At 41.2% G+C, this 27,998-nt stretch overlaps 1 protein-coding gene and 1 long non-coding RNA gene across 17 annotated transcripts in view; one reads left to right on the forward strand and one right to left on the reverse strand.

The window, feature by feature from the left end:
• Positions 1-27,998, forward strand: part of CLYBL (citramalyl-CoA lyase) — a 241,165-nt gene that overhangs the window by 201,970 nt on the left and 11,197 nt on the right. For 8 of the 15 annotated variants that reach the window (XR_006061010.1, XR_003590503.2, XR_003590505.2 and 5 more), the window contains 2 exons: positions 4,098-4,222; positions 23,146-23,265. Coding sequence is in view for 6 of the 15 variants with exons in the window: in XM_060394657.1 (XP_060250640.1) it covers positions 4,098-4,222; positions 23,146-23,241 (221 nt within the window). In the remaining 9 variants the exon portion in view is untranslated. Of the gene's footprint in view, positions 1-4,097; positions 17,973-20,041; positions 21,605-23,145; positions 24,089-24,262; positions 27,992-27,998 lie in introns of those variants that run through there. The other 7 variants (XM_027973754.3, XM_027973753.3, XR_009595290.1 and 4 more) reach the window with 7 other exon arrangements.
• Positions 1-27,998, reverse strand: part of LOC121820466 (uncharacterized) — a 97,489-nt gene that overhangs the window by 20,269 nt on the left and 49,222 nt on the right. The gene's annotated exons all lie outside the window — the stretch shown is intronic.

The raw sequence follows: 27,998 nt of genomic DNA on the forward strand, positions 1-27,998 counted from the left end.
TCCGGTCCCGGAGCGCAGGCAGATAGATATCTGTTGATTGGTGTGCCCAGTCACTCATACCCAGGAGCCCAGGGAGGAACCGAAAATTGTATTTTTGCAATAAGAATCTATTTTTTTAAAAACCACAATAGGATTCTATACACAAACATGTCTGCAGTTGCACACACACACACACACACACACACACACACACACACACAACTGTGGGTAAAAAGCACCATAATCTCTTTTATTATTATTTGTTCTTCTGCTGCAAGTTCTAAGAATATTGTGATCAGAAATGCACCCCCCAAAATAAGAGAGACAAGCATCCATGCTATTATTTTTGTAAATGTTTTCGAAATGTGTTTGCATAGAGGTGACTGAAACATTTCATAAAATGACCTTCAATATAAAAGATACCTTAATGGATGATAATTTAACGCAAAGTAAAATGGAAAGACTGAAGAAACAATGTTAGTGTTATAGGAGAATTAAATAAAGCCCTGACCTTTGCATTTGTGTTTTTATTTATTTTTTTAGGGTTTCAGGGGGACTTTTTATTTAAAAGAGCATCATTATTTGCTTTAACTGTGGCAGTAGGCGTAATGCCAACACTCTGCATTTGACAGAGTGCATAATATAGGCAAGGTGCCTGACCAGAGATCTTTCAGTCTAAATAAAACAAATATTATGTGTTGGTGTTTTTAACACAAAGAGTTAAAAATGTGATTCCCCCAAATCTGCTAAATGAATAAGATGTGTTATAGAGAATTTCTCAATCATCTGAACTATTAATAAATGAATCGCCCCTACATTTAATAGTGACCCAGAAGAAAAGAGTTCCTGGCATTGATTGTCCTTGTCTCTGTACCTGTGACACCTGCCTCTTTCCAATGACCTCTTAGGATGTGACCCAAATGGAAAAGTTGGAGAAAGACTCCATGAAATCTGTCTAATAGACCCTGATGTTGTTGGTCTAAACTATGTGGCACTGGCTGCCAAGCAGCCAGATGTTACTCTGAAATGGGCACTAATACAATTTTTTTTTAAAAAAAAAAGAAAGCACCGAATTGATGGGGCCTCTCTGATCATCACTCAGGATAACCTGGGTGTCCTCTGCTTCCTCTAGGGTAAGTGTTTGCTCCAGAACTTGTAAGAGAGTTTGCGAGTTTCTCCAAGAGAGAGGACTGAATTGAATTGGTCCCTAATTCGATCGTAGCAGACAAGTTATTTCAAATCAGATTTAAATTTCCAGACTGTGCCCAACTCAGTGTGAGGAGCTTACAGACTTGGCACCATTGTTTCTCAACAACAGGGAGTATTAAATCACACACAAAAAAATGGAAGTAGAAGGGAGGGGGCGGTAGGGAGGGTACAGTGCCCATTATACATTCAAGGGAATAAGTCAGGGAAGTAGGAAGCTAAACTTCAGAGCCATCTTGCAATTTTTAGAAAGAAAGGTCTTTCTTGTCCCAACGTTATTTCTATACACCAATAAAAGGTGATTGGTCTGATAATAAGATAGGAGATTATTGGTAGTATTTTAAAACAACGAATGCTTTAATGAGCATTTTACACCACTCATGATCTGTTTGTCCTAATTATTTGTCATGTATTTGCCATACTTTGAGCTTTGCACAAAAAGGGAGAAAAGGAAAGAAGGGAGAAAAGGGGATGGAAGGAGGGAGGGCAGGAAAAGAGAACTGCGTACCCTATTTGAAGCAAAAGACTGAAAGTTTTAAAATTCAATGAAGTATTGTGTTATCTATAACACTGATAAGGATCTATGCTATAAGAATTTTCCAGGCTTTAAAAAATTAGATTTTTTTTAATGAGTTGTCCTTTTGTGACACGTAACCATGCCTCAGACAGCAGGTTACAGTTTCTCTTCTGTAATCATTGTTTCACAGGGCCACAATCCATGTAGATTGATTTTAAATCAATGCATTAGTTATATAAATGACTATTAACTTTAGGAATTATTTTTATAAAAAGAATCCAAAAATAAATCTTGGAATAAAGCTTTAACAGCTGACTTAGGCATCACAGTTATTCCAGTACTACATGCTGAGAAGAAAGATTATAAATATGAAGCACTATGGGTTTTCTTCTTTTTTGCAGTCTTTTGTAGAAGACAAAAATGACACCATCATACAGTTACCTAAAAGACTTGACAGGTATTGATTTAAAGCACGATATATCAAGTGGTACTGTAAAAAGGATTTCATGGTCATAAATTTTAATGTCTTCCAATTTTGCACCCTCTCAGTAACTTGTCAATAACAACTCTTCTGTATAAAATATTTGCTTCACTCCCACATGGCATTAAAGTCTGCCATTCAGTTGTTGGGATATAGAAGATCAATGAAAGATAACTTCACATATGGAGGTTCATAAATTTCTAAAACTTAACACATACCTTAAAATTTAGCCTCATTACCAAAATATGGCTACTTGAAAGCCTCCATTAGTTTCACAGCATTGTAAATAGTTTAAGTTTTGCTTCTCAATTTATGGTATCTGTACCAAGAAGTTCCCATGAAATCTGGCTTTTTACCCAACAGTGTAAGTTGTGTACATAAATTATAAAATTCAGGACCAACAATTAGTACACAATGACGACCAGACTGACATCCTTTATTGATCACATTGTAACAACTGTTAGATTACTTAAATATGATTTCAGTATCTGATATTGAAAAAACTCGTTTGTCATCACTGATGTTATTTGTTCCCAGAAATTTATATAGGATTTTAATGTTTTATTAGTATGCTTTCAGATAAGAATGAAACAACAATGTGAGGATGTTTTAATTAAGCCACTCTGAAGACAAGATATTGTTATATTTATTCACTTAAACTCTTTTTCATGAAATGCTAAAAAATTTTTTTCTTAGAAACTTTGTTCTTTTTCTTATTCGACAGAATAATGACCGTAACAGGAATGGACTTTTATAAAACATCAAGGATATAATTTGTACTTAAAACAGCTATTTCAAAAGCAAAGCAAATTGATATGCCAGCAAATATACTTGGCAGAGTAAATTATCATTAAGCATACATTCATTTTTAAAGAAACAAATATGTCTATAATTTTATCATATAATAAAATATAATCTCATCATTATTACATTAAATTATGTTGTACTTTATTAATGACCTGATTAGATTTCATTCTTCCCTGATTATTAAATTGTTTTTTTTTAATGACTGCATGATTTCATAGAATCCTGTGACTCTTATGTAATATTTTTATTTAAGGTTCTTAAAGTTTTTTTTAAGCTATTGCTGTAGAAATAAGATTTCTTCTGCAGTGTCTAATAATCTGTATAAAGGAGAAATATCCAATCTTCATTCCATAAGCAGAAAGGGAAAATCTGGGGCTTTTTTTTTGTTGTTAGAAAAACTTTTTTTTAATTTATTTAAACATTTAAAAATGTGGTAATCTAGAGACCCTCAGTGTTCAACTCTGCTTTCTTTTTTTACTATATTGGATAAAATTTTTTAATTGAAATCCAATTTTCTATTAGTGGTTAGACAAGATGCACCATATTCATCTGAAAGAACGAAAATTAAACGTATTATTGTAAGACACCATTTGATATTAATGTAGTTATAACACCTGCTTCCGTAAGCTCTATGAAAACCGACAGGCCGCTTTTAAAAGAAATCATGGAAGGTGGAATAATGGTACAGAAAAAGCCAAAGACAACTTACAGAATTGGAAAGAATTAACACGTAATTTTTTCTACTTTAATTCAAAATAATTGTTCTAATTTGCAGACATTATCCTTTAAAGTTCCAGCCAAAGCAGTCAATCAGTGAGCTGCCTGGTCAATCCACCTGTAACTAAAAATGGGAGATTTTCTGCACTAAGGTGACATTTCTATAGCATCCAAAACACAATTACTGCCTTTGTTGTATTTGTTCTTCTGTGGTGTTCTGGAAAGGCCTGCCTGATTGTGGTCATTTTCTTTTTAAAAAGTTCTGAACAGAATGAGTTATTTTACATACAGTCTGTAAGGCAGGCATTCGGGAGCCTGGCGCGGCTGAGACATTTTGTTTGAACATCTGTTTGTTGTTTTGTGCTTCCGGTGTTATTAATCTTCTCGTAGGTAAGCAGGTGATACACCCGAACCAAATTGCGGTGGTCCAGGAGCAGTTTTCTCCTTCTGCTGAAAAAATTAAGTGGGCTGAAGAACTGATTGCTGCTTTTAAAGAACATCAACAATTAGGAAAGGTAAACGTGTTAAAATGTCCCGAAACGGTGGGTGAAACTCATGTTTAAAATACTGTGGAGAAGAATGAAAAAATATATATTGTTTGCGTGGTTCTAAAAAAACTCCTATCTGGGGGAGGAGGATTTGTGTGGGCTTAGACGGGGACATCATTCATCAGTGAGAAATTCATTTAAGGTAAATTTGTTGCTCGTTCCTAAATATTTCACTCACTGGCTCCCAAGTTTCCCATTTTATTCTTTTCATAAACTTATACTGGCAGCCTTTGAGAAAATAGAAGTCTGTTTAGTTTTACTCTACAGACCCCAATGCGGCATTCATATGAAAATAATTTTAGATCAAAATGAGAGCAAGTTGTAATGAAATAAACACAGTTTGATCAAATGATTCTTGGGGAGAGAAGAAATAAATTTCAAGTTATTTTAATTGGGGGGGGGAGTACAAAAATCTCCTCCGGTTTAGTCATTAAGAGTGGGAGGTTGTCTGTGTGTTAGTACCAATTTCTGGACCTGAGATTTGGATCGAATGGAAAGCAAATTAACACTGGAGTACGGTTGTTCGTAATTTAGTGCATCACTGAGCCTCGCGTTTCCTGCTCTGTGGGTTTCTGCTGTGTAAATATTGCAGTGGTGATGCACAATCTGTCTCCACTTTGTGCCAGTAACACTTAAATGAGGTGTCGCCCGAAGGAAGATTTTATGCTAGTTGCAGCATCGTCAGTTAATTATCTTAAAGGTTATTTGCAATAATACCGTTTGCCTCTTTTTAAGGGGATGGGAGGAAAGTTGCCTTTATAAATCCATCCTAGAGGTTATATCTAAACTCGGCCTTGTTACTTAAAGAGTGAAGTTTTGATGCCTAGGATGCAAAACTACTCAGGGGAGAAAGAGTGTTGAAACATTATAAAGTTTCTAAATGTTAAACAGTAACCCCCGCCCACCAAAAAAAAAGAACAAAGTTGGTTTTCAGTGGTGAACCTGTGATATCAATGTGAAACGTGTGGCTTATACTTTTCATTGGAGTAAAAACACCTAAAAATCCCAAGATTTTCAAAACTAGGTAACAATATTAAATGGGTCACTCCCTCTCTCTCATTACCTGCCTTCAATCCCAACCGTGCACGCATGCTTGCCCTCACATACTTGTAGGCTCCTCTGTGCACAAACTTGCACTTAAAATCAAAAGGCAGAAAATGTGACACTAGGAACATCCAAATCAGGGCTTATACCAATTTCAGGATAAATAGCAACCTTTCGTTTGAAATCAATAATAACCATTAAAAAAATGAAGTTCATAAAAATATTTTTTCTGTATCTTGACCCCCCCAATTCAGTTCCTCCATGAATAAATATATTTATCTAGAGAGAAGAGCCATGTACTTTTACATTTATGTATGCAAAATAACTCCATTCACTGCCCTCTCCTGCCTGCTTACCTGTGCACACACTGACTAAATGTTCTCTACCTCAGTGTGTACCTTATTCCAGCTAAGGATATGCACCTGATTAAGTACTTCCTCCTGACATAAACTGAGGCAGGATGGGCACCATCAAAACACAGACCAAGTAGACTTCCATTCTGGGCCAACAATGCCTCCCTTAACTGTCTACACTGGGTTTCCCATTGAATAAAATCAAAGGATGCCACTGGTATTATAAGCAGCTAGTGGTGTGGGGAGAGGCTTCCCTAAGTTTCAGTAGCCAGCAAACAAAATTCAAACTAGAGATACACTCTTTTACTGGCATTTAAGTTCTTGAATGAAGGAAAAAGCAACACTTTTCCATTGTATCATGAAAGTGCCGTTCCCAGGGAAAATTGCCCTAAAGTGTCCTTGCCTTTTGATGATGGCAACTTACGTGTTAAATTATGAACTGTTGGGGGTTTTTTTGTTTTTGTTTTTAAATAAGAAATGCCCTCTTGTTGAGGCATAAGCTTTCACAACATTGTGGTAGCACAGCCTTTCTTAACACAGAACCATAGAAATTAGAGCAGAAGGGAGATTTACTATTAGGTCATTTCTTCCCTGCCCCATTCGTGTAGGTTTGTTTCCTACAGCAAATTCTCCTGGTGCTTTGTCCAGCAAGGTTTAAATGACTCAAGTAATGGGGCTTCCAGTGGGGACATATGGTTATTTTGTCCAGTTCGCATGTTTCTTTCGCTTTGCCTATAAATTGACTGGTCACAAAAATTGGGTCTGCCAGGTAGGTGACTCTGGGTCTTGAGGGGTCTTGGGGTTTAAATAATGTAGGTTCTGTTTGTAAAGATTTAGTATAAATAGGTCGCTCAGTTGTATAAACTACTGCTTCCAACAAACATCTAATCTGTTTTATTTCAAATGTGACCCACTGATGAAAACATAAACCCTCGGATATTTTGTCCAAAGCACAGGTGACTCAACGAATGGGAAGCTGATGGTTTGTGTCCTAGGGAGATACTTAAAATTTCTAAAAGATGTTTTTTTTCACCCTTTGATGAAAATTTCATTCAAGTAATGCTTTCAAGTAGAAATGACTCAAGAAGGCAAAATTATGTATCGTTGCTTTTCTCTACTTCCTGCTCCTATCTTAAACTATACTTTGCCCTAAGACGAAAGGTATAGCTTAAGTTCACCATTAGTGCTGAGCCATTTGGATTTTCTATAGTAGTAATAATAATAATATTATTAGGAAATTAAAGTTCTACCTTTTTTTCCTCTCCCCTCCAAATAACAAATTTCATGAGAATACTTAGGTCCAAAGTAGATAAATTATTGGGGTTTATCTTTAGTATCATGGGAAATTTTTTAGTTTTTTATTAATTGAAAGTTCTAAGGAAATAAAGTTTGATACCCTTCATCCTAGTGTTGGATAAAAAATACTTTACATTAAAAATAATTTTTAAATAATAAAAAATAATAATCTGCTCATATAATCTGTCACTGTAGGGCAGGTAATGATACTTATGACTGCTTTGTTTAAGGAAACTATTTTCAAGCTAACAAAATTTGTCTGGCATAGTAACAGCTCCCAGCATAAGAATTAGGACTGTAGATTAATATTAGGGACTCATTAAAATCGGTTGGAAGTAATTTAAACATTCCACATACTCTATGCTCCTGTTTTAATTCCCATAAGCTAAAATATTTCTGCTTCAGCTGACATCAGTTCTGAGGTATATATCCACACTATTAATCTAACTTGAGTCTTTCTTCTATCCTTCTAGAAAAATACATTTTGAGATACAATCTGCATGTCATTAATTATGTTAGCCTCAAATTATTTGGTGAAATATTTTAGCCAGGATAAATCACTCCCATGTGATTTGTCTTAAATTTATATTTTCTTAAAAGTTTACATCATTTTGATGTCATTTTTCATAATGATTTCAGTATTTGAAAATTCTCCATTTAGAACTGAATTTAGTATTGTTTAAGATATGATTTTAACAGTTCTTTTGTTATTAACTAAGAATTATGTATAGTATGAAAATTGGATAATTGAAACCATCTCAAACACATAATTAGTTAATATTAATAGAAACCTTAATTTATATATAAACACATATACATATTTGTACTAAATATACATTCATATATGTATGATACTGTGTATTTTTTCATGTCTATATTCTAAACACAGTGTTAATTTCATCACTTCTTGGGCAAAAATGACAGCTAAAGGAAATAGTCAATTGCTCTTTTAAAATGATGGATAATGCCAGAAAATTCTGATTTAAGAATTTACCATTTCTTTCCAAATAGAGGCTCTTACAGAAAAATATGAAAGTATAGCAGAAGATATTAAGAATAGCAACATGTATTAGGTGAGATCGATTTTTAAAGGTACTTTGCTAGAATATTCATATTTCTGCAGTGTCTGGCTGCCAATATGACTTTGCTACATTTTCAGTGTTCTAAGCAGTCTGTTTTATTCATATGAAATCTTTAAATGCTTTGTTTGGTTTTTGGAAAGATTTTGTGTAAATTTTTTAGTATTTTTTCTTCATTTGCAAGCTGGCTAAAAACCAAGGAAGGGAAAGTGTCTACCTTTAAAATCTAGGTTCCTTTAGTAATTATAAAGGTCAAAAACAAGGTCACTAGCTGACATAACAACTATAAACAATACATGTGACTGAAACATTCTAACTTCACTCCGGAGAAAGCAATAATTCAGATTAATAGGTTTATATTAATAAGCAAATTCTCTACAGGAATATAAATGGGAACTTATATCTTAATAAAGAAAGAAAAAAGAAAGAGGTTTTTTTCCTCATGTAAATCTTTTGATCTAGAAAAATCCAAAGAATAATACCCCCTCCCTAATACTGAAAGAAAGTTATTTTCATAGGTATCTGATTGTGGCTCACACACCTTTCATTTGTGTTTCCAAATGCAGGGCTTTACAAAAGAAATACTGTTTGGTCCAGATGGCCTTCTAGAAGGCTCCCTGAGAGAACTCAGAAGTCTCTCTAGCCAAAAATATTGTTTCCGCTTATTCAAGTGCCAGAAATCCCACTGCCACTCTTTCACGCAGATCAAATAAACCATCCAAAGATTTGGTTGTTGTCTTTGTCAAAGGAAAGAGTTGATTCCACTAATAGACAGCAGTGTGCCCTCCTACACTAATGCACCCCACCACCCACAGCCTTGCCCCATTTATTTGTAAGCAGAAACATTCAAAATCAGAACCGAGTGATTGCCAGTGAAAATGAGAGAGGAAGGGACATCACTCTTCTTTTGAGATGCTTAGTTATTGCATTTCTCCATTTATTTCCTTGTTAATGAAAATCTTTAGAACTATATGCCATACTTTGGACTTTTAAAAAGTCAAATTCTTAGAAAGTTGAGTCTGCCTACAATGACTTTAAGGTTGATCTGATTAACAACAAATTGCATTTAAATCAAGGCAATACAGTTTTACTGCTGATCATATCCTTGTTTCACACAGGTTTAGTGGCAAGTGGCTGGCTTAGTTTTAGAGGATAAGAGATTTTGTATGTAGGTTAAATCTGATGATTTTTCAAGTTGTTTCATCCTTAATTTATAACACATTCCTAAAGATAGTTTAATCAAAATACTTCTCTTCTGGCTTATATTTTTCAGGATTTTTTTTTCCTTGCTTAATTTCAATTGAAAACAATGTAATTCTGTTGGATGAAATCTCAGAAAATCTTCTAGTTAAATCCTTTTAGTTTACAACTTAAAAAATACACAGAGAGCCAACAAGGGTTTGGAAGTTACCCAAGGTCACTCACACCCAAGGTGGTGATCCAGCCCTTACCAGAAATCGGGGCTCACTTTGTCACTAAAGATATGAGCAGAATTAACTTAAATCTGGTTTCAATTTGGTCACAATGAATCTGCACGCTAATGACCAAAACTAGATAGAGCTTTAAAAAGCATTCACTCAAAAACAAAATGTGAATTTGATTAGTTCAGATTAGAATCTTTTTCTTCGTCATATGCTCCTTTTTTTTTTTTTTCCCCCGCATGAACAGTAAGTGATGAGAAAAGAAAGAGCGCTGAAAATCCATGTAACTTCCCAGCCATTATTCCCCACGTGGCTCCCTCCTTCTCAATTCTGTCTTGGCCTTGTCCACCTGCCCTGCCCTAGAAAGACATCTTGGCTCTGATCACTGCAAACCTCATTCTGTTTTATTAGTCATTCGATCTCCTAAGCTAGGTTGGAAACTCTCAGAGCTAGACTGGGGCCTTTGGTAAAGAGGCCCTGTCTGACCCCGAGCTGGGTTTCATCTCACTCAAAGGACGAGTTCCCAAAGTCCTGTTCTCAGTTACACCTGTGGTTGCAGAAATACACCATGCCTTTCAGCTCCTTTAAGAGCAAGAACCAAGCAAGGGCCATGAAAGTGTGGCTTCACTCTGGGACATCTTTCTCTCTCATTCCCTCTTACGGGACTTCTCCCTCTCAGGATATGTGAGTCTGCGTGTGTTTCCGTGTATGTCCTTCCTCTGCCTCCCCTGCTCCCTTTCCGTGGACTCTTTTTGGTTTTCTCTTTTTCTGTATCTCTCTCCCTTCCTTTCTTGCCACGTCATCTCCACCACCCCACCCCTGTCCCCTGCCTTCTCTCCTTCTGCTGATTATACTAGAGAGGTTCCGAGCATTCCTTTGATATTTTGTGGTGCTTATTAAAGAATCCTTTAATTCTTTTTAATATTAAAAGCAGGCAAATGGAGCTTTTATTTTACTAAAAAATAGAAAGCAAGAGTTTCTAGAATTCTCTTATTTTTTTTCAAGTTAGTGGACCTCAATGAAAAAAAAAAAGTGGGGGCATATCTTACCACTAACCCAGAGAGTAAAGAATTTTCCCTATTGTACATCCTCCTGCAGCATCTTAGAAATCAGTACACGATACACATTTAGTAAATACTATTTAGCTAGCTGGTTTCTAAATTTCTGACAGTGCTAAAAAGAAAGTATTCGTTGTACTTTTTAACAATATATATGATACTGACATTTTTCCCCTTCTAGAAAAATTGAAAGAAAAAATTTTCACTATTTCATCAATTATTATTCATCATTTATATTTTAGTAAATGGTCTAAAATTTAAAGTGCCTTCTAGTTAATGTTAGTTTGTTTAGATGTATTTTCCAAAGAAAAAATAAGACTACAACATATAAAATAGAAGTTTAAAATTATTAGTCTCAGCTTCAAACTGCTATAAAATGGCCTTCATTCTCTGCTTTTCTCATAGTAATATCAGCTTAAATTTGACATAAAATATTAAATGCAAGGCATTTACATATTTATCTCAGTATTAAAAAATAAAATATTTTCCAACAAGATTGCTAGTTTCAAAAAAATCTGAGCGGTGATAGTTGCAGAATTCTATGTAATTAGTAAAAGTCAACGAATTATATACTTGACAATGGGTGAACTTTATGGTATGCAAATTATACCTCAATAAAGCTATTTTTAAAAAACAGAAGATAAAGCTTGTTGCCTACGTTTAGTGGGTTCTGAGAAGAATCTTAGAAACAGAAGGTGTCTTTAGTCTCCTTGTCTGTCTGTGAAGTAAAGAGGCTCTGGTCCACGGAGACACTCCATCTGGGCAAGTAGACAGCTCAGGACAGGTCACGTATTAAGATAATTGACCCAAACATTCACCTCAGCTCTCCTCCCTACTGTTCAGCCACCTCTACCTTCCCTTCCAAATTCATCTTCCAGATCTTCTGCTAATTCTTCTTTACTTCACCAGTTTCGTAAAACTATGGGCAGAGTCTCAAATTAATCTTACCAATGTCCAACACATGCGTGTTTCTACTTCCTGTATAGAGCTCAAGCTAAATGATTTCATGCTTCCTTATTAAGAAGCAAGATGTTAATGATAATCTTCATTTTACATCCACTCAGTTCCCATGTTCCAAAGAATCTCCTCGTTTTATGCTGTACCTTTCCTTTTCCTGCTTACCGGCTACTGAAAGTTGTACCATTTGACCAAAGCCTCAGGCTTGTATGTTTAGAAATCCAACTGTTTCACTTTGGTAGGTAGTTTTCCATGTGGTATATGCTTGGCCTGATTTTGGCTCCCAACTTCTGGTCACCTGCCTTTGATTAGAAACTCCTCCAGCAGATATTCTAAGTTTCTTTTTTGTTTTTTAATTCTTTAAAATGCATTTGTTTTCAAATACGGGTGCTGTGTCAAATACATAGCACCTCTCAGTCTCATTACTTACAGGGACAAATCAATCTGTGATTTATAAGAGTTTAGAGGGAACAGGAAGCTTTGGGGAGGAGGGAGTCACCGTCTACTCATACATCTCCTAGAACCCAGATGACTCTCAGAACCCTTAGAGCTAGTCTGGAATCTTCAAACCTGGTCATAATCCGATGCTCTGCTCCTCCCTGGCCCTTCCTGGGATAAACCGGATGACACTTTCTCTGACTAACAACGGCAGTAGCAGTGACTGCCACAGTGTGGTGGCAGTGGGCCTGGAGGTGGACACAGCCACAGGCGGAGGTAACCGCCCTGATGACGGGAGTGGCAGCGGCTCACTGGGGGCAGGACCACAGCCGTGGTGACAGTGATGGCAGCAGTGGTGGCAATCGCAGCTCCCACACACTGAGAGCCTGTCTAGTGATGTACGTCCTTTCATTTAATCCTCACAACAACCCTACAAGGGGAGGGATCATCATCCCCATTTTACAGATGAAGACATCAAGGCTCAGATCACTCGAAGCTAGGAAAAGGCAGAGCCTAGATGCACACTCAGGTTGAAGGGCTTCCCTGGTGGGTCAGTGCTTAAGAATCCACTTGCCAACGCAGGGGACCCAGGTTTGATCCCTGGGTCGGGAAGATCCCCTGAAGAAGGGAATGGCAACGCATAACAGTGTTCTTGCCTGGAGGATCCCACGGACAGAGGAACCTGGGGGGCTGGCTGAGGTTCATAGGGTCACATAGAGTCCGACATGACTGAAGCGACTTAGCGCACACACACTGCCAGTACAGGGAACACAGATTCAATCCCTGATCGGGGAAGATCCCACATGCTGCTGCAAGGCAACTAAGCCCATGGGCCACAGCTACTGAAGCTACATGCTCTACAGCCAGGGCCCCGAAACTCGAGAGTCGCCTCTGCTGGGGGCAACTAGAGAAGCCCCCACACTGCAATGAAGAGGCTGTGTGCTGCAACACAGACCCAGTGGAGAAAAAAAAGAAAATCCAGGAGGAGCTGAGCAGAAAGCCCATATTCCTAGCCACCGCCCTAGGTGAGAGAGCCCTGAGAAGCAGGTCCCTTCTCTTGGTGTGTCCTTGTGCATGGCTGTTTGTTTCAACCGCAGGCTCCTGAGTTCCACTGAGAATGTGCTCGCCCGGGGAGCTGCCCATTTCTGTTAGGTGGAAAGTCACAGAAGGGCCGCTTGAATGGACGACCCGCACGTCCTCTTGGGCAGCACTGACCTGCAGTGCTGACCTGTGTGGACCTGCAGTGGGGGCGTACAGACCCCTTCATCCCACTCTCCAAGGAGGGTTCTGTGCTCTTCAAGCCAGACAGCTCCAGGGGAAAAGACAGGAGGGAGGCTGGGCGGGCTAAGAACGGAGCTTCTCCAGGCTTTCCCACCATTTAGAACACAGAAGATAAACCTGACAGGCTGCCCAGGGTGCAGGATTCCCAGCTCCGGACACCCCCTCTGAGGCCAGGCTCCGAGGCAGGGGCAGAAGGGATCTCTTGCAGCAGTTCCACAGGCCTGAATAGTCACTGTATTCCCCGATCAGGCACAAAATGAACCCCCTTCAAATATTGCAACTGTTAACATTCTTACGAATTATTTAAAGGGCCTCCCCATCAAAGGCTAAGGAACATCACCCATCAGCATCTCGGTGCCAGCAGAAATGACAGATCAGCCCAATGTGAATTGCCCATGTTGATTGACTTCAGTTGAGCTTTTAGAAATTTCAGGTAGAGATACAGGAGCATCTGCAAATTCTCTGGTCATAGGAGTAAATGGCCATTGAATTTTAATTCAAAATATTAAGATACCTATCAAATGAGCACTCCAATTTAAAGTGTTTTAAAAAAGAAAAACATGTTTTCTATTTCCCAGATCTTCAATAGTATTCTTTTATTGTCCCTGGCAGTTTTAGAAGATGTTTCTCCATAACACAAAGGGTTACTGATATTCAGAAGCACATACAGGGATCAAATGTCACCTCCTTTAATCCTTCTTACAAATGCTTCAGGTATTTTGAGGACTTAAAATGTCATTCACATTTTTATTATTGAATTTTTTTCTCACTGAAAATATCCTTTGGTGTTTCTGCCATCATAATAATTATTTTTAAGAGCTTCCAAGTGGGAACTCTGAATGAAAGCATATTATATTTCAGTTGTTCCCAAGTCAGTTATTAAAATCATGTTTTCACATATTTATTTATCTGGACCTTCTCTGTATAGCATTAATCTTTTCAGCCTCATTTCAAGTAATGATATCTCTGAAATAACAGTTTAGGCATTTTTTATGTCACATCTAAATAAAATTTTAAAATACAGTATATGTAAAATAATAAATATTAAATTTTTGGATATTAATTTTATAATCCTCTTAAGTACCATAGTTACCAGTCATAATTTGAAGTATACTGATTAGCAGGAAGAGTTTGAGATTTGGGGTGAAAAACCCTAGATTCTAGTCCTATCCTACTCATGTGAAAGTGAAAGTGTTAGTCACCCAGACTCTTTGTGACCCCATAGACTGTAACCCCCCCAGGCTCCTCTGTCTATGGAATTCTCTGGGCAAGAATACTGGAGTGGGTTGCCATTCCCTTCTCCAGGGATCCTCCTGACCCAGGGGGAATCTGGGTCTCCTGCATTGCAGGCAGATTGTTTACCATCTGAGCTATCAGGGAGTTCCTTTAAAAAGATATGTATTTTTTACAGATACAAAGATTTACCTTTGTATCTGTAAATCAAATTGTTGGATCCCCAGACTATCCTAGAACAGAGGGAAAATTACTCAGAATAAAGGAAAAAACAAGTGCTTTAACTTCCTCCCCTTGGGGTCCAGGGATGAGTGAGTCTCGGGTCTGCCAGGGCAGGCAGTGAGAACAGAGGGAGTCCTGTGGGTTGCAGTCTTGCTGCATCAAGCGGAGACTAAGTCCCGTGTGCTTTGTCCTGGGGGAAGTCTGTTATCCCTCTTCCGATGGCTTTCACTGATGTGAGAGTAGGCTCTGGTTCCTCAGGCCCTGGAGAAACCCCTTCATCAGTAGACTGAGCCAGTAGCTCATACTGCGGTCCTTCATATCGGTTGATCTGTTGAGTCCCTGGCGACCAGAGGCACAGGGAGCAGAGGACACAGAAGGCCAGCTCCACTCTCACGTTGGGATGCACTGCTCCATTCCCCCGCCCTTCTCTTGACCTTCAGTGGGCATCCCTAACCTTCCAAAGCTGACCTTCAAAGTTCCGGTTCCCCCAGAGCCCTTCCCAGGCCAAACCACCCCATTTGATGGCTCTTTCGGTAGCTTCTAATCCCTTAAGCACCACTTACAGATGGACTCACTTGCACTTTTAACCGTTGAGTCATTTGCATGAGTTAACCTGACCCCAACCCAGCATCGCGCATTTGTTTCGGTCTATCCCTGTGTCCTACTGGAGGCTCAGCCAACTCACCAGGGAGTATGACCAGGCCAGGGAATGATCACATGGAACAGACACTTGCAGATAAAGGGCAGCAGAAAGGTAAGGTTGATCCTGTCTTCCCAAGTCTTTCTCCCCTCCATCACTCAGCTTGGGCCCCACAGAAGAGCCAACCTCCACTCAAAACCTTGTTTTGGATGCTGGGGATTCAAAGATATAGGAGCCCCTGTCTTCAAGGGCTTCTCAGTGAGAAAGAAGGCAGTGTAAACAAATAATCACAGTAGAGCGTGCCGCTGCTGGTGCTAAGTCGATTCAGTCGTGTCCAACCCTGTGCGACCCAATAGACGGCAGCCCACCAGGCTCCTCTGTCCCTGGGATTCTCCAGGCAAGAACACTGGAGTGGGTGGCCATTTCCTTTTCCATAGTAGATCGTGACAAAGGTTATGATGAGAGGGGGTGTGAGGGAAGGAAGGAGAGAAATGAGCCCAACCAGGGAAGTCTAGAAATGCTTCACAGACATAACATCTTTCTGTCATCTTGAAGTATAAGCAGCAGTTTGCCGGTCAGATAGGGAAAGGACGATCAGATCAGAGCAGAGCCTGTGTGTACATGTACATGTGTGTGCATGTGTGCGTGTGTGTGTGTGGACTGTCAGGAGACAAAGCCGAGAGCAGAGGCAGGGTGTGGTCTCATCACAGGGAGCCTTGGGCTCCCTGCTAAGGAGGTTGCACTTGATTCTATAAGTCCAAAGGGAGACAAAGCAAGGCTTAAGGAGGTGGATGATCTTATCTGATATCCTAGAAAAATAACCTCATGGTCCCAGTTAGGAAGATGTAGCTCTCCTGTGAATGCCCCAGCACTCTCTCAGTGAGACCCCTGCTAGCCAGCCTGGGGGGCTGACAGCCTCCCTACTGAACTTCGGGTGCCTGGTGAAAGTGACGTTGCTCAGTCGTGTCTGACTCTTTGCGACCCCCATGGACTGTAGCCTATCAGGCTCCTCTGTCCATGGGATTTTCCAGGCAAGAGTGCTGGAGTGGATTGCCATTTCCTTCTCCAAGGGATCTTCCCAACCCAGGAATTGAACCCGGGTCTCCAGCATTGCAGGCAGACGCTTTACCGTCTGAGCCACCAGGGAAGCCATCCTTACCCATTAACCAAATTGTGAGGGGACCCAGGCCATCCTAGGACCTGTCCAAGGACTCCAAGTGTGATAGGATGAAAGCTGGGGAAGAAAGAAGGAAACGGTGCCCATCAGAGTCTGTGAGAGCTTCGTTTCCCCCGTCGAGAGGTATCAGGAACAGCTAAGTTTGGGAATAAGGAAGAGCGGTGTGACGGGACGTCAGGGCTGGGCCCAAGAGATTTTAGCAAGAAGAGGACACAAGCAAGACCACAAATTCCATAGTGGTCAATGCTGACTAAAAGTTCTAGGAATTCACTAGGAACCGTAGTGAGGTAAATAATACACTGGGCATAAGACTTAGCCTACCATAGAAGGCATCACAGCATTGTAGAGCAACTAAGCTCCAATAAAAGCTAATTTAAAATAAGAGACAGCATCATAGAGGAAAAAAAGAGAATGTTACTCTGAAAAAAGGACTATAACAACGGTGCTCAAATATTATTATTAATTCTGACATAAGCAACGCCATCATGGGAATGTGCCAAAGAGAACTCCCTGAATGCCCGAAGAAGTTGTTGGAAAATACAGTGAGTAGGGAAAGAAGAAGATTCATTTATGGATGCTAGAAAATTACTCTTTTAGTACTCCAGCGGGAAAAAACCTGCAAGAGCTAAGTGCCAGAAATGCAAAATATGTGACTATTTCCCATACATATGATTACTGCTGTCAGCATCATCATCACCCGTCCTTTTGCCATCAAACTGTAAGTCAGATTCTCCCTGCTTGAAGAACATCAGGATCTGATAACATTCGTGTTACTTGAATGCCTATCTCACCACCATGCAATGACCCAGATGTTAGAAAACCTACGGCCCAATAAATAATTGTTTCCCTTCCTATGCAGATAACTATGCTAAGGTGATACTGCTCTTCACTGGCAAGAGACTGAAGCCGTTTACATGGCTATAGAAAGATGTGCCAAAGTGGCTGACTAGTGATTTATTACAACAAATAACTCAATAGGTAATGGCTGAACAAAAGCTGTTGTGCATGGAGCCGAGGCCACATGGCAGCTCTAGGGGCAAATGCATGGCACTGGGGGGAAACGTTAGGGGGAATCAGTAGGTACAGAGCATCGTGTCTAAGTCAGCAGCGCAAACTGGCAGACGTGGTCCTGACCGGGGAGAAAGGCAGCCCTTCCAGGCCTCCCATCTCTTTGCTCACCACACTGGCTTTTTCTCTAATTCTTGTTGCATTGTATGGCACCTGCGTCTCTTGAGAGCAAAGATGGAGTTGTACCCATGTCAAAGCCAGCCTAACTGTTGCTACCCAGGAGAGCTAAAACATGGAGCTTCTCAAACTTCAGTGAGCTATTCAAATCATCAGAGGGCTCCCTGCCAATGCCCGGACCTTCTGCATGAAACCTCATTGGATGGAGCCCAAGAATCTGCATTTAACAAGCGGCCTCCCCACCAGATGATTCTGATTTGGGTGGCCAGGCAACCCACCCAGAGAACAATCCACAAATGTGGGTCTGGAGCTCACACTTTGCATCAAATAGAGGTAGGTGTTATCCCAGTTCTGTACTTAAGAGCTACAGGGCAGACTCACAGAAGTTTCTTTGTGCCTCAGTTTCCCCAGTTATAATATGGGGATGGATACATCCTCATAGAATCAGAGTGGCCAGGGGATGGAGGAAGGGTAATGGGGAGTAGCTGTCTGATAGGACTAGGTTTCACTTTTGCAAGATGAAGACATTCTCAAGGTCTGTTGCACAGCAGAATGAATCAACTTCACACTATCAGCTCACACACTTAAAAATGGTTAAGATGGTGAACTTAACGTTATTTGTTTTTACTACAATTGAAAAGAAAAAGGAAAATAATTTGTTAATGGGCGTGGGTCATCGTATCTACCTCACGGGGTTGTTGCAAGCATTTCTGGTTAATAAAGCATGTCAAGGGCCCGGCACAGTCCGAGGCTAGGAACTGCTCAGGAAATTAGAGCTGTTATTGTTGCTGTACCGAATCACTGGTGGCTCAGATGATAAAGCATCTGCCTGCAATGCAGGAGATCCGGGTTCGATCCCTGGGTCAGGAAGATCCCCCTGGAGAAGGAAATGGCAACCCACTCCAGTTCTTGCCTGGAAAATCCCATGGACGGAGGAGCCTGGTGGGCCACAGTCCGTGGGGTCGCAAGAGTTTGACACGACTTCACTTTCCCTTTCTTTCTTTCTTTCTTGTTGCTGTAGTGATGGTTATTAAGGTTTTTAACCGAGAATGTTGTTCAGTTGCTAAGTCATGCCTTTCCCTTGGCGAACCCATGAACTGCAGCATGCCAGGTTGCTATGAATGACTTAATACTTCAAGGCATTTTTAAAAAATTAATTAATTTTTTTATTGAAGGATAATTGCTTCACAGAATCTTGTTGTTTTCTGTCAAACCTCAACATTAATCAGCCTTAGGGACACATATATCCCTTCCCTTTTGAACCTCCCTCCCACCTCCTGCCCCATCCCACCCCTCTAGGTTGATACACAACCCCTGTTTGAGTTTCCTGAGCCATACAGCAGATTCCTGTTGGCTCTCTATTTTACAGATGGTAATGTAAGTTTCCATGTTACTCTTTCCATACATCTCACCCTCTCCTCCCCTCTCCCCATGTCCATAAGTCTATTCTTTATGTCTGTTTCTCCATTGCTGCCCTGTAAATAAATTCTTCAGTACCATTTTTCTAGATTCTGTATATATGCATTAGACTACGATGTTTATCTTTCTCTTTCTGACTCTTAAAAGGCATTTTTAAACCAAATTATAGCCCAACTCTTCAAGCTGATGGAAGTTCCCTCTTCTTCTTATGCATGTATTTATTTATAGCTGTGCTGGATCTGTGCAGGCTTTTTTCTAGTTGGGGCAAGTGGGGCACCTCTAGCTGTGGTGCTCAGGGCCTGTCATTGCGGTGGCTTCTTGTTGCAGAGCTTTCAGCAGTCGCGGCAAGCGGGCTCAGTAGTTGCAGCTCCTGGGCTGTACAGCACAGGCTCGGTAGTTGTGACGCTTGGATTTAGTTGCTCCTTGGCACGTAGGATCTTCCCAGATCAGGGACTGAGCCCATGTCTCCTGCACTGGCAGGCGGATTCTCCACCACTGAGCCACCAGGGAGGCCCTACTGCTTCTTTCCAGAATGGGCCGCCAATTTCCCAGAAACACATTGAGCTGTGAAACCAAAACCTATCTGTAACCAGTCACTCATTAAGGAATGTTTCAGACCCTCCCCACAAATGCAGATAGCTTTTGACAGTCCTCAGTTTTCTGAATCTTGACCAGCAGACCGTTCAACTTCACTTGTAGCTCCCTGTGTTAAAAAACCAACCTTGGGCTTCTCTGGCAGTCCAGCGGTTAAGATTCCACACTTCCACTGTATGAGGCACAGGTTCAATCGCTGGTGAGGGAACTAAGATCCCATGTGCCTGCCCAGTATGCTCAAAAAACCAAAACAAAAGACCAACTATATTCTAGGTTGATACATGAAAGCAGGAGGATATTCATACTAGGAAGCCTGATTCTTCACACTAAAATCCTGTTTGCAGAGATGAAGGACACAAAGAACAAAAATGTTAACTTTTGTTTTCCAGCTTAAGCTTAACAGAGGAAGTCAAGCAAAATCCACCACCATAAAAGAAAGAAATGATCTCCCTGTCTTGAAACTCTACGTGAAATATTTTGCATCTCTGATGTGCACGTGGAATTCAAAGCAGATTCAGGGAACATGGCGTAGACCAAAGCCATCACCTTGATTCTCTGTGCAGAATTATGATTTCATGTGCATCTATGCTAATTTCATCTCTCCAGCCTATTAAGCGTTCGCAGGACAGATGTGCTGTTTTACAGGGCCCTAATCCACTCGGTAGGCGGATAACCAGGAGGCCTTTGGTCTTCATCATTTACTCCAATAAGAAAACTAGACAATTGCCTTGTAAAGCAGCATGAGCCCCACGCCCTGATTCCACCTATCACACTAACCCACAGAGTATCTTACAACTTCTAACCAAATTCATCATGGTCACAGAGATGATCAAAATTAGCTCCAGGTTGAATGAAATTAGGCAAAGACCAAATCTGTGGGTTCAAATAGTAAAATGGGCAGGTTGGAAAATGACTTCATGGTGTAGGATTTTAGGCCAGGCAGGTGTTCATCTGAATCAGATTTCTCATTCCAAGGCTGAGAAGGCTAGGCAATGGGGAGGATTCTAATCCTAATGACTTTTAACTCTGTCTTGATTAAAAAATAAATTTCATGACAGAAGCCAACACAATATGGTAGAGCAATTGTCCTCCAATAATTTTATTTTGTTATGTATTTCTCAACATTGTATGATTACAATTGTTGATCAGTAAATAAATTTCAGAGTCACTGCTAAGGATTCCCTGCCAGTTTTTTTTAACCTTCATTCTGTGTATAACTCTATATTATTATAAGGGGTGAGGGCTTCCAGGGAGCCCGAGAGACCATTCCGGAAGTCTTGAAAAATGACAATATTGACTGTTGAGGGGTGGTACTTGTAAAATCCACAACTGGAGGGCAGTATATATGAATGGCAGTATATACCAATCAGAGACATTACTTTGCCAACAAAGGTCTGTATAGCCAAAGCTATGGTTTTTCCACTAGTCATGTATGGATGTGAGAGTGGGACCATAAGGAAGGCTGAGCACTGAAGAATTGGTGCTTTAGAACTGTGGTGTTGTAGAAAACTCTATAGAGAGTCCCTTGGACTGCGAAGAGATCAAACCAGTCAGTCCTAAAGGAAATCAACCCTAAATGTTCGCTGAAAGAACTGATGCTGAAACTGAAGCTCCAATAATTTGGCCACCTGACACAAAGAGCCAACTCATTAGAAAAGACCTTGATGCTGGGAAAGATTGAGGGCAGGAGGGGAAGGGGATGACAGAGGAGATGGTGGGATGGCATCACTGACTCAATGGACATGAGGTTGAGCAAGCTCCGGGAGATGGTGAAGGACAGAGGAGCCTGGTGTGCTGCAGTCCATGGGGTCACAAATAGTCAGACGCGACTGAGCAATCAACAACAACAACAGTATGCGAATGGACCATGCATGAGGGCTGAGATTTCCTCCAGGTCCCCAAAGACCACCCGCTCCCCACTCACACCCACAAACTTACCAACAGAAAGAAAAGGAATTAAAAAGAGCTACGATTACAGAACTTCCCTGCTGGTCCAGGGGCTAAGACTCTGTGCTCCCAATGCAGGGGGCCCTGGGGTTCCATCCCTGGTCAGGGAACTAGATTTCAAATGCTGAAACTAAGACCCAGCGCAGCCAAATAAATAACGTGAAAGTGTTAGTTGCTCAGTCGTGTTGGACTCTTTTCAATCCCATGAACTATAGCCCACCAGGCTCTTCTGTCCATGGGATTTCCCAGGCAAGAATACTGGAGTGGGTGGCCATTTCCTTCTCCAGGGTATCTTCCCAACCCAGGGATTGAACCCAGGTCTTCTGCATTGCAGGCAGATTTTTTTTACCATCAGACCCATCAGGGAATATTTTTGAAAGAAGAAGAGCTATAATTGTAAGCGGCAAAAAGAAGTGATTAAAATAACATGGATAACAAGACATTAACTTCAGACTCTGGGCATGCTGCTTCTGTCCATTTAATTCTTCTTTTCTCTGAGGCACTAAATGAACTACTTTGTCCTCTTAACGTGTGAGTCTATAATGAAGGGTTGGGGTTCTGAGACCCGAGTACTGGCCCCAGCTCTAACATTCCCTAGTGAAGTGACCTTGGAAAATCACGTTAACTTCTTTGGGCCTCAGAGTCCTCACCTAGAACAGGACTGAGATCATGTGATACATTCAATAAGTATTTACAAAAGGTTTTTTTTTTTTTTTTAAAAAAAGTGAGCCTTGGAGGATTTTCCTGGTGGTCCAGTGTCTAAGACTCCACACTCCTAATGCAGGGGGTCGGGGTTTGATCCCTGGTCGGGGAACTAGATCCCACATACCACAAGTAAGACCAGGTGCATCCAAATAAATAAATAAGAATTTTTTTTTAAAGTGAGTCTGTAAAATGGGGATAAACCAAGAGACTGCAGGTTCTTTCCAGGCTCACCATTCAACAGAGCTATGGTTTCTTTGGTACAGACTCACGGCCCCTGTCACTTTAATCTGTTTCTGAAGAATGTGTACTGACAGACAGGGATCTCTTTTTACCCAGTGTAGCCCTCCCTACCTTAGGTCTTCCCGTCACACGATAGTGCTACCCCGCAATTAGGTTACAGCAAGAAGGAAGCATTCTCCCGTTAACCTGACCGTACAATTATTTACCCCAACAACAATCAGTTGCCAGAGTGTATTACTGTTTTCACACTCCTATGCAATATTTCAAAAAGCATATAAGGAAGTATTTACATTTTCCTTCCACCCTTGTTTTCTGCTTGATTTCAAGAGTTAAATGAACAGTTTCCAATATCTTGTGTTTGATGGTTTTTCCTTTCCATTAAAAAGCTGAAGGGTTGTTTTTTTTTTTTCCCTCCCCCTCTTTAGGAGGAAGAAAAGAAGTCTGTCCCCTGTAATTTACTTTGGCTTTCTCAAAAGTTGGGTAGGAAAGTCAGTATAATTCAGGTGGAATCTGAAATGTTCTTGTCGTACAAGTGTGCGCAGAAAGGAAGCCTGTAATTTCCGCGCATTCTTTCAGGAAGTTTGTATTCTCTGTCTTCCAGGGAGCCTTTACTTTCCGAGGGAGTATGATCGACATGCCATTACTGAAGCAGGCCCAGAACATTGTTACGCTTGCCACATCCATCAAGGAAAAATGATCTGCTAAGTGAAGCTCTCATCAGGTGGGCCGAACATATACAGTGGTTTTTCTTAAAGACAAACCATTATACTCAAGGCAACTTCTTAGTATGCTGGACTGGAGCCTTTCCCTGTTTACAGTTCATGTTAATCACAAGTTTTGTGTGGTGTTTTTTTTTTGTTATCTCACTGGGGCCAGTTATTCCTCTAAAAATGAACTTTCTTCTTTTTGGTTCCAAGTGTGTGATTTTACTGTTCATGGATGTGTTCCAAGTTTGGACTTCTGATTTCGCAGGGAGATAAAATAGTGGGGAGAGATGGGCTGTGAGTGAAAGTTAAGTCTTTAACAAAACATATTTTTCCCGAGTACGTAAACTCCCTTCTCCCTGCTGATGTTAGATGTTCCCCACATTGTCCATTGTTCACACAACACTGTTAATTTTTAAGAAAGGCCAACCTTTTAAAAAATAACAACTCAATGAAGGGATGGTGTTTATTTCACTAGTAACCTGGTAAAACAACAGATATAGCATAGAAAAGTTAAGGACCATACAGGTTTATATAGATACCTTGTAAAAATAAATCGTCAAAACTGATTGCTTTCACCTCCACCCTCTCCTCCAAAATGAAACCTCCCTCTCCTCAAGCTCCTAGGTGATGACTCTGAAAGCCCTCATCCTGGGTGAATGCTTTTGGGTCAACTGTTACCAGCAATTAAAATATAAATGTGCAGAAACACAAGACCATCCATTCTCTCCCTTTATTTCCCTGTTTAACTGTTTGCCACTGAGGCCATCTCCCCCCGTAAATGTACGGCTGGGACAGGGCCTCCTCAGCAATAAACTTGTAGCCTCTGAGAAGACACAATGCCTCCGAGCTGGTGCATATGGTCCCCTGTGAGATTTGCATCACATTAGAGATGCGGCTACAGGTCATATGGGTGGTGTGGTTAACGGGCTTAGTAAAGCTGTTTTGAAGAGGTTAACCCAGCTTGTAGTAAGGGTAAATAAACATAACAACCAGCCATTCTTCCCTATTCAGCATGTGCTCTTATATTGAAGGCTAAAGGGTATTGAAGCCGCAGAGGATCAACTTGTGTTTGCCAGAGGACGCCAATGAAATTTGAAACACCAACAATCAGAGATTTTGTTTCTGCTCCTCATTAAATCATGAGCCTTTGTGTGGAGACTCCGGACGACTGTTCTTTAAGAAATTAACAGAATGGGAAGTTTTAAACTCTACACCAACCTTTTCATGACCTACACAGCAGCAAAGCTGCCACTCTTAGACAAACACTGTGGGGAAGGCTGTTCTGTTTATTTAAATTTGTAAATAGAAAACAGTTGGTTTTTTTTTTTTTTCATTTTTCACCTCCTCCTACGCCCTTTTTATCTACCATGTGGCCCCTACCATGTGCCCCAACCTGGGGTTTGCTTTTCTCCTACCTCTTCCAGCTCCTCCAGGAAGCCCGAGTCGGGAGTAGGGCTGACGGTTATGTACAAGGAAAGGCACCACGGAACCCAAATGAAGTGGGAGAGGCCCACAAGCAGTCACACAGCATTCACCACCAGGGCAGAGCAGTTGCCACAGACACGCAGAGGAACATGATCCAGGCTGAGCAAGTCCTGGGAAAACACAGGCTTAAGACATGAACTGATATTCTCCCCAACATGGGACAGGAAGAGACATCATCTCTTAACTGAGATGGGATGTGCTTGACTGGTGTCCACTTGGAAAAAAAGAAGATGGGAACCTGCTTCCTCCTCCCTCAGAGGGGCTGCAGGGATGAAGGTGGTGTCTCAGCCAACTTGGCGGTGACCAGCCTGCAATCATACTGGGCTTCAGGACTTCGGACAGTGGCAGTGGGCAGCAGTCAAGGAAGAAGCCAGACCCCCAACCTATTGAGCAGCTGTGCCCACCGAGGCAAGCTGTCAGTGTACGCAGGGTAAATCATGACCTGTGGTTTAAAAACCATGGTTTTGTGCAGCCGGACCCTGCTTCTCAGAACACTGAAATCCAGGAGGACTGCTTGGAGGCAGAGGGAGGCTTCCTCTCATTCTCTCCTGCACTGTAACACCCATCAGGATATCAGAAGCATTTGCTGTTGTTCAGTCAGTCATTCAGGTGTGTCCGACTCTGTGATCCCATGGACTGCAGCACTCCAGGCTTCTCTGTCCTTCACCATCTCCTGGAGTTTGATCAAACTCATGTCCATTGAATCAGTGATGCCATCCAATCATCTCATCCTCTGTCATCCCCTTTTCCTCTTGCCTTCTATCTTTCCCAGCATCAGGATTTTTTCCAGTGAGTCAGCTCTTTGCATCAGATAGCCAAAGTATTAGAGTTTCAGCTTCAGCATCAATCCTTCCAATGAATATTCAGGGTTGATTTCTTTAGGATTGACTGGTTGGATCTCCTTGCAGTCCAAGGGACTCTCAAGAATCTTCTCCAATACCACAGTTCAAAAGCATCAATTCTTTGGTGCTCAGCCTTCTTTATGGTCCAGCTCTCACATCCATACATGACTACTGGAAAAACCATAGCCTTAACTATGCAGACCTTTGTCGGCAAAGTAACATCTCTGCTCTTTAATATGCTGTCTAGGTTTGTCATAGCTTTTCTTCCAAGGAGCAAGTGTCTTTTAACTTCATGGCTGCAGTCACTGTCTGCAGTGATTTTGGAGCCCAAGAAAATAAAGTCTCTCACTGTTTCCTTTGTTTCCCCATCTATTTGCCATAAAGTGATGGGACCAGATGCCATGATCTTAGTTTTCAGAAGCATAGGCAGAGCCTGTCTTAAACAAAAGAAGGTAATAAAAGCCTTTCTTCGTTCTTTCTACAGGCAGCCCCCATTTCAATGCAGCTACCCTGCCCATCCTCACGCTGATCCAGATTAACCTCCCCCTAGCCCCAGGTTTTGACAGCATGAAAGGGAGACATCCTCATTTTTACCCCTGTTACATAGGCAACCCCAAAACCCGATAGGTGGACTTCTTGGAAACTGGAGGTCCCTGAGAACCAAAGCCCCCACTCTAAGGGACCCCAGAGGCCAGGGCAAAGGCATGCAGACCTCAAGAAAAGCAATGATCTCAGCAGGATCTCCAGGTGGCCCTGAAAGCCGGGCCTGGTGAGGTCTTCCCCACTGCCATCCCCAGTGGGATCACAGGTTCCCAGACTTCGGGCCGTATTGGACTAGTCACCACACCCTTCATCTCAAACCACACTTTGTTCCAAGAAAACCACCTTGTTTAAGTCTCCCTAAGTATCAGATTTATCATCTTATAGACCAGGGTCCCAATCATGGTAAGCTCATGACACCAGGACCCAATCAAGTAAAAAATCTGGGCCAAGGTCCCCACTCTCTGAGCACATACCTTAGTGAGGGACCCAGAAGAGGGCTGAGTCGGGGTCAAGGAAGAACAAAGATGTCGGGAGCCTAGAGGTATCCCCACTGTTTTCATACCCACTTCTCTTTGGTGCCTCCATGGGTTAAGGTCATACAGGGTGGGTAATGGGAGCTGATGAGCTTACCCCCCTTGGCATATGACAACGTCCAACCTGGGAATTCCTCCCATCTAGGCATGGACTGGCTATCAGAAGAGAACCTTGCAGTAATTTGATTAATTAAAAACCATACCTGTTTCTATTTTGTGCAGCTCATCACAAGCTGCTTTGCCATATTACCCCCCTGTTATTAATTCTTGGGGGTTAAATTATGGGTAACACTATTAAAACATTATCAGAACTAATGAGAAACAATTACTTAGAAAATGAGCCAGGACAAGATTGAGTTGAGAACATCAGTGGTGATCACTGCAGATTAGTTTAATAAATCATCAGGTGTAAGGCAAGACTGACTGTATGTATGCAAAGCCCCGTCACGGGGAAATGAAATTGAGATTTTTTTTTGCATAATTTTTTCATTAATCTCAATAGGACCCGTGTGGTGTAGATTGTTTTATCCCCTAATACCTTGCCTAAGGGGGGGTGCCCAATAATGTCTTCATTGTTTTACTGAGGTCTTAATGACAATCTGTGACAACCTCATTTTAATGTATAGAGGATTATATCAGTACAATCATGTTTTATTGAAATGGTGAGGGGGACTCCAGCGGAGTCAGGTACTGTCCTGAGTACAAGTTGGGAAGTTCCTAGACATCAGATTTACAAGTATTGAATCCCCAACCGCCTGGATATCCTCTCCTCCAGGGACTGACTGGGAAAAGTGTCTTCTAGAACCAAGACTTGCCGCCTCCAGTTTGAATTTCAAAGTAACTCCTTGCCTGGCATATTTTGCTGAGTAAATGGAACAGACCATGTAGGGTTTTCTTTTTCTCTTCTAAAACATGCATGTTATTATCATGAACACCTCAGCCCCTAATAATTCTTTGGGACGTCAGGAAAATGATCTTCAAGAGGGAGGATGAATTTTCCAGTGATGTCTTGAGAGCAGTTAATACACGCTTTTTCTTTTGAAGGGAATTCTGCTTTTTTATCTTGGAAAGCTAAGCGTCTTCCGTTTTGATTTTGATTTTTTACCTCTGGTTCTTGGAAGGCAGTTGATGCTACGAAAGGGGCCCTGAGAGTAAAAGCAGGATATTGTGCCGGCTAATGCTGCGGCCGGCCACCGAACCTTCTGTAACCGCAAGCCCGAACCCCAGGCTGGGGGACACTGTCCTCCCGGCGCGACACTCATCCCCGCGAGGTTTCCACGTTACAACTTCGGGGGAAAGTAATTAGCAGACTTCAGCATTAAAATGTTAAAACCTTAGTCCTTC

This window comes from Ovis aries, chromosome 10 (genome assembly GCF_016772045.2).
Source record: "Ovis aries strain OAR_USU_Benz2616 breed Rambouillet chromosome 10, ARS-UI_Ramb_v3.0, whole genome shotgun sequence".
Classification (NCBI taxonomy): Eukaryota; Metazoa; Chordata; class Mammalia; order Artiodactyla; family Bovidae; genus Ovis; species Ovis aries.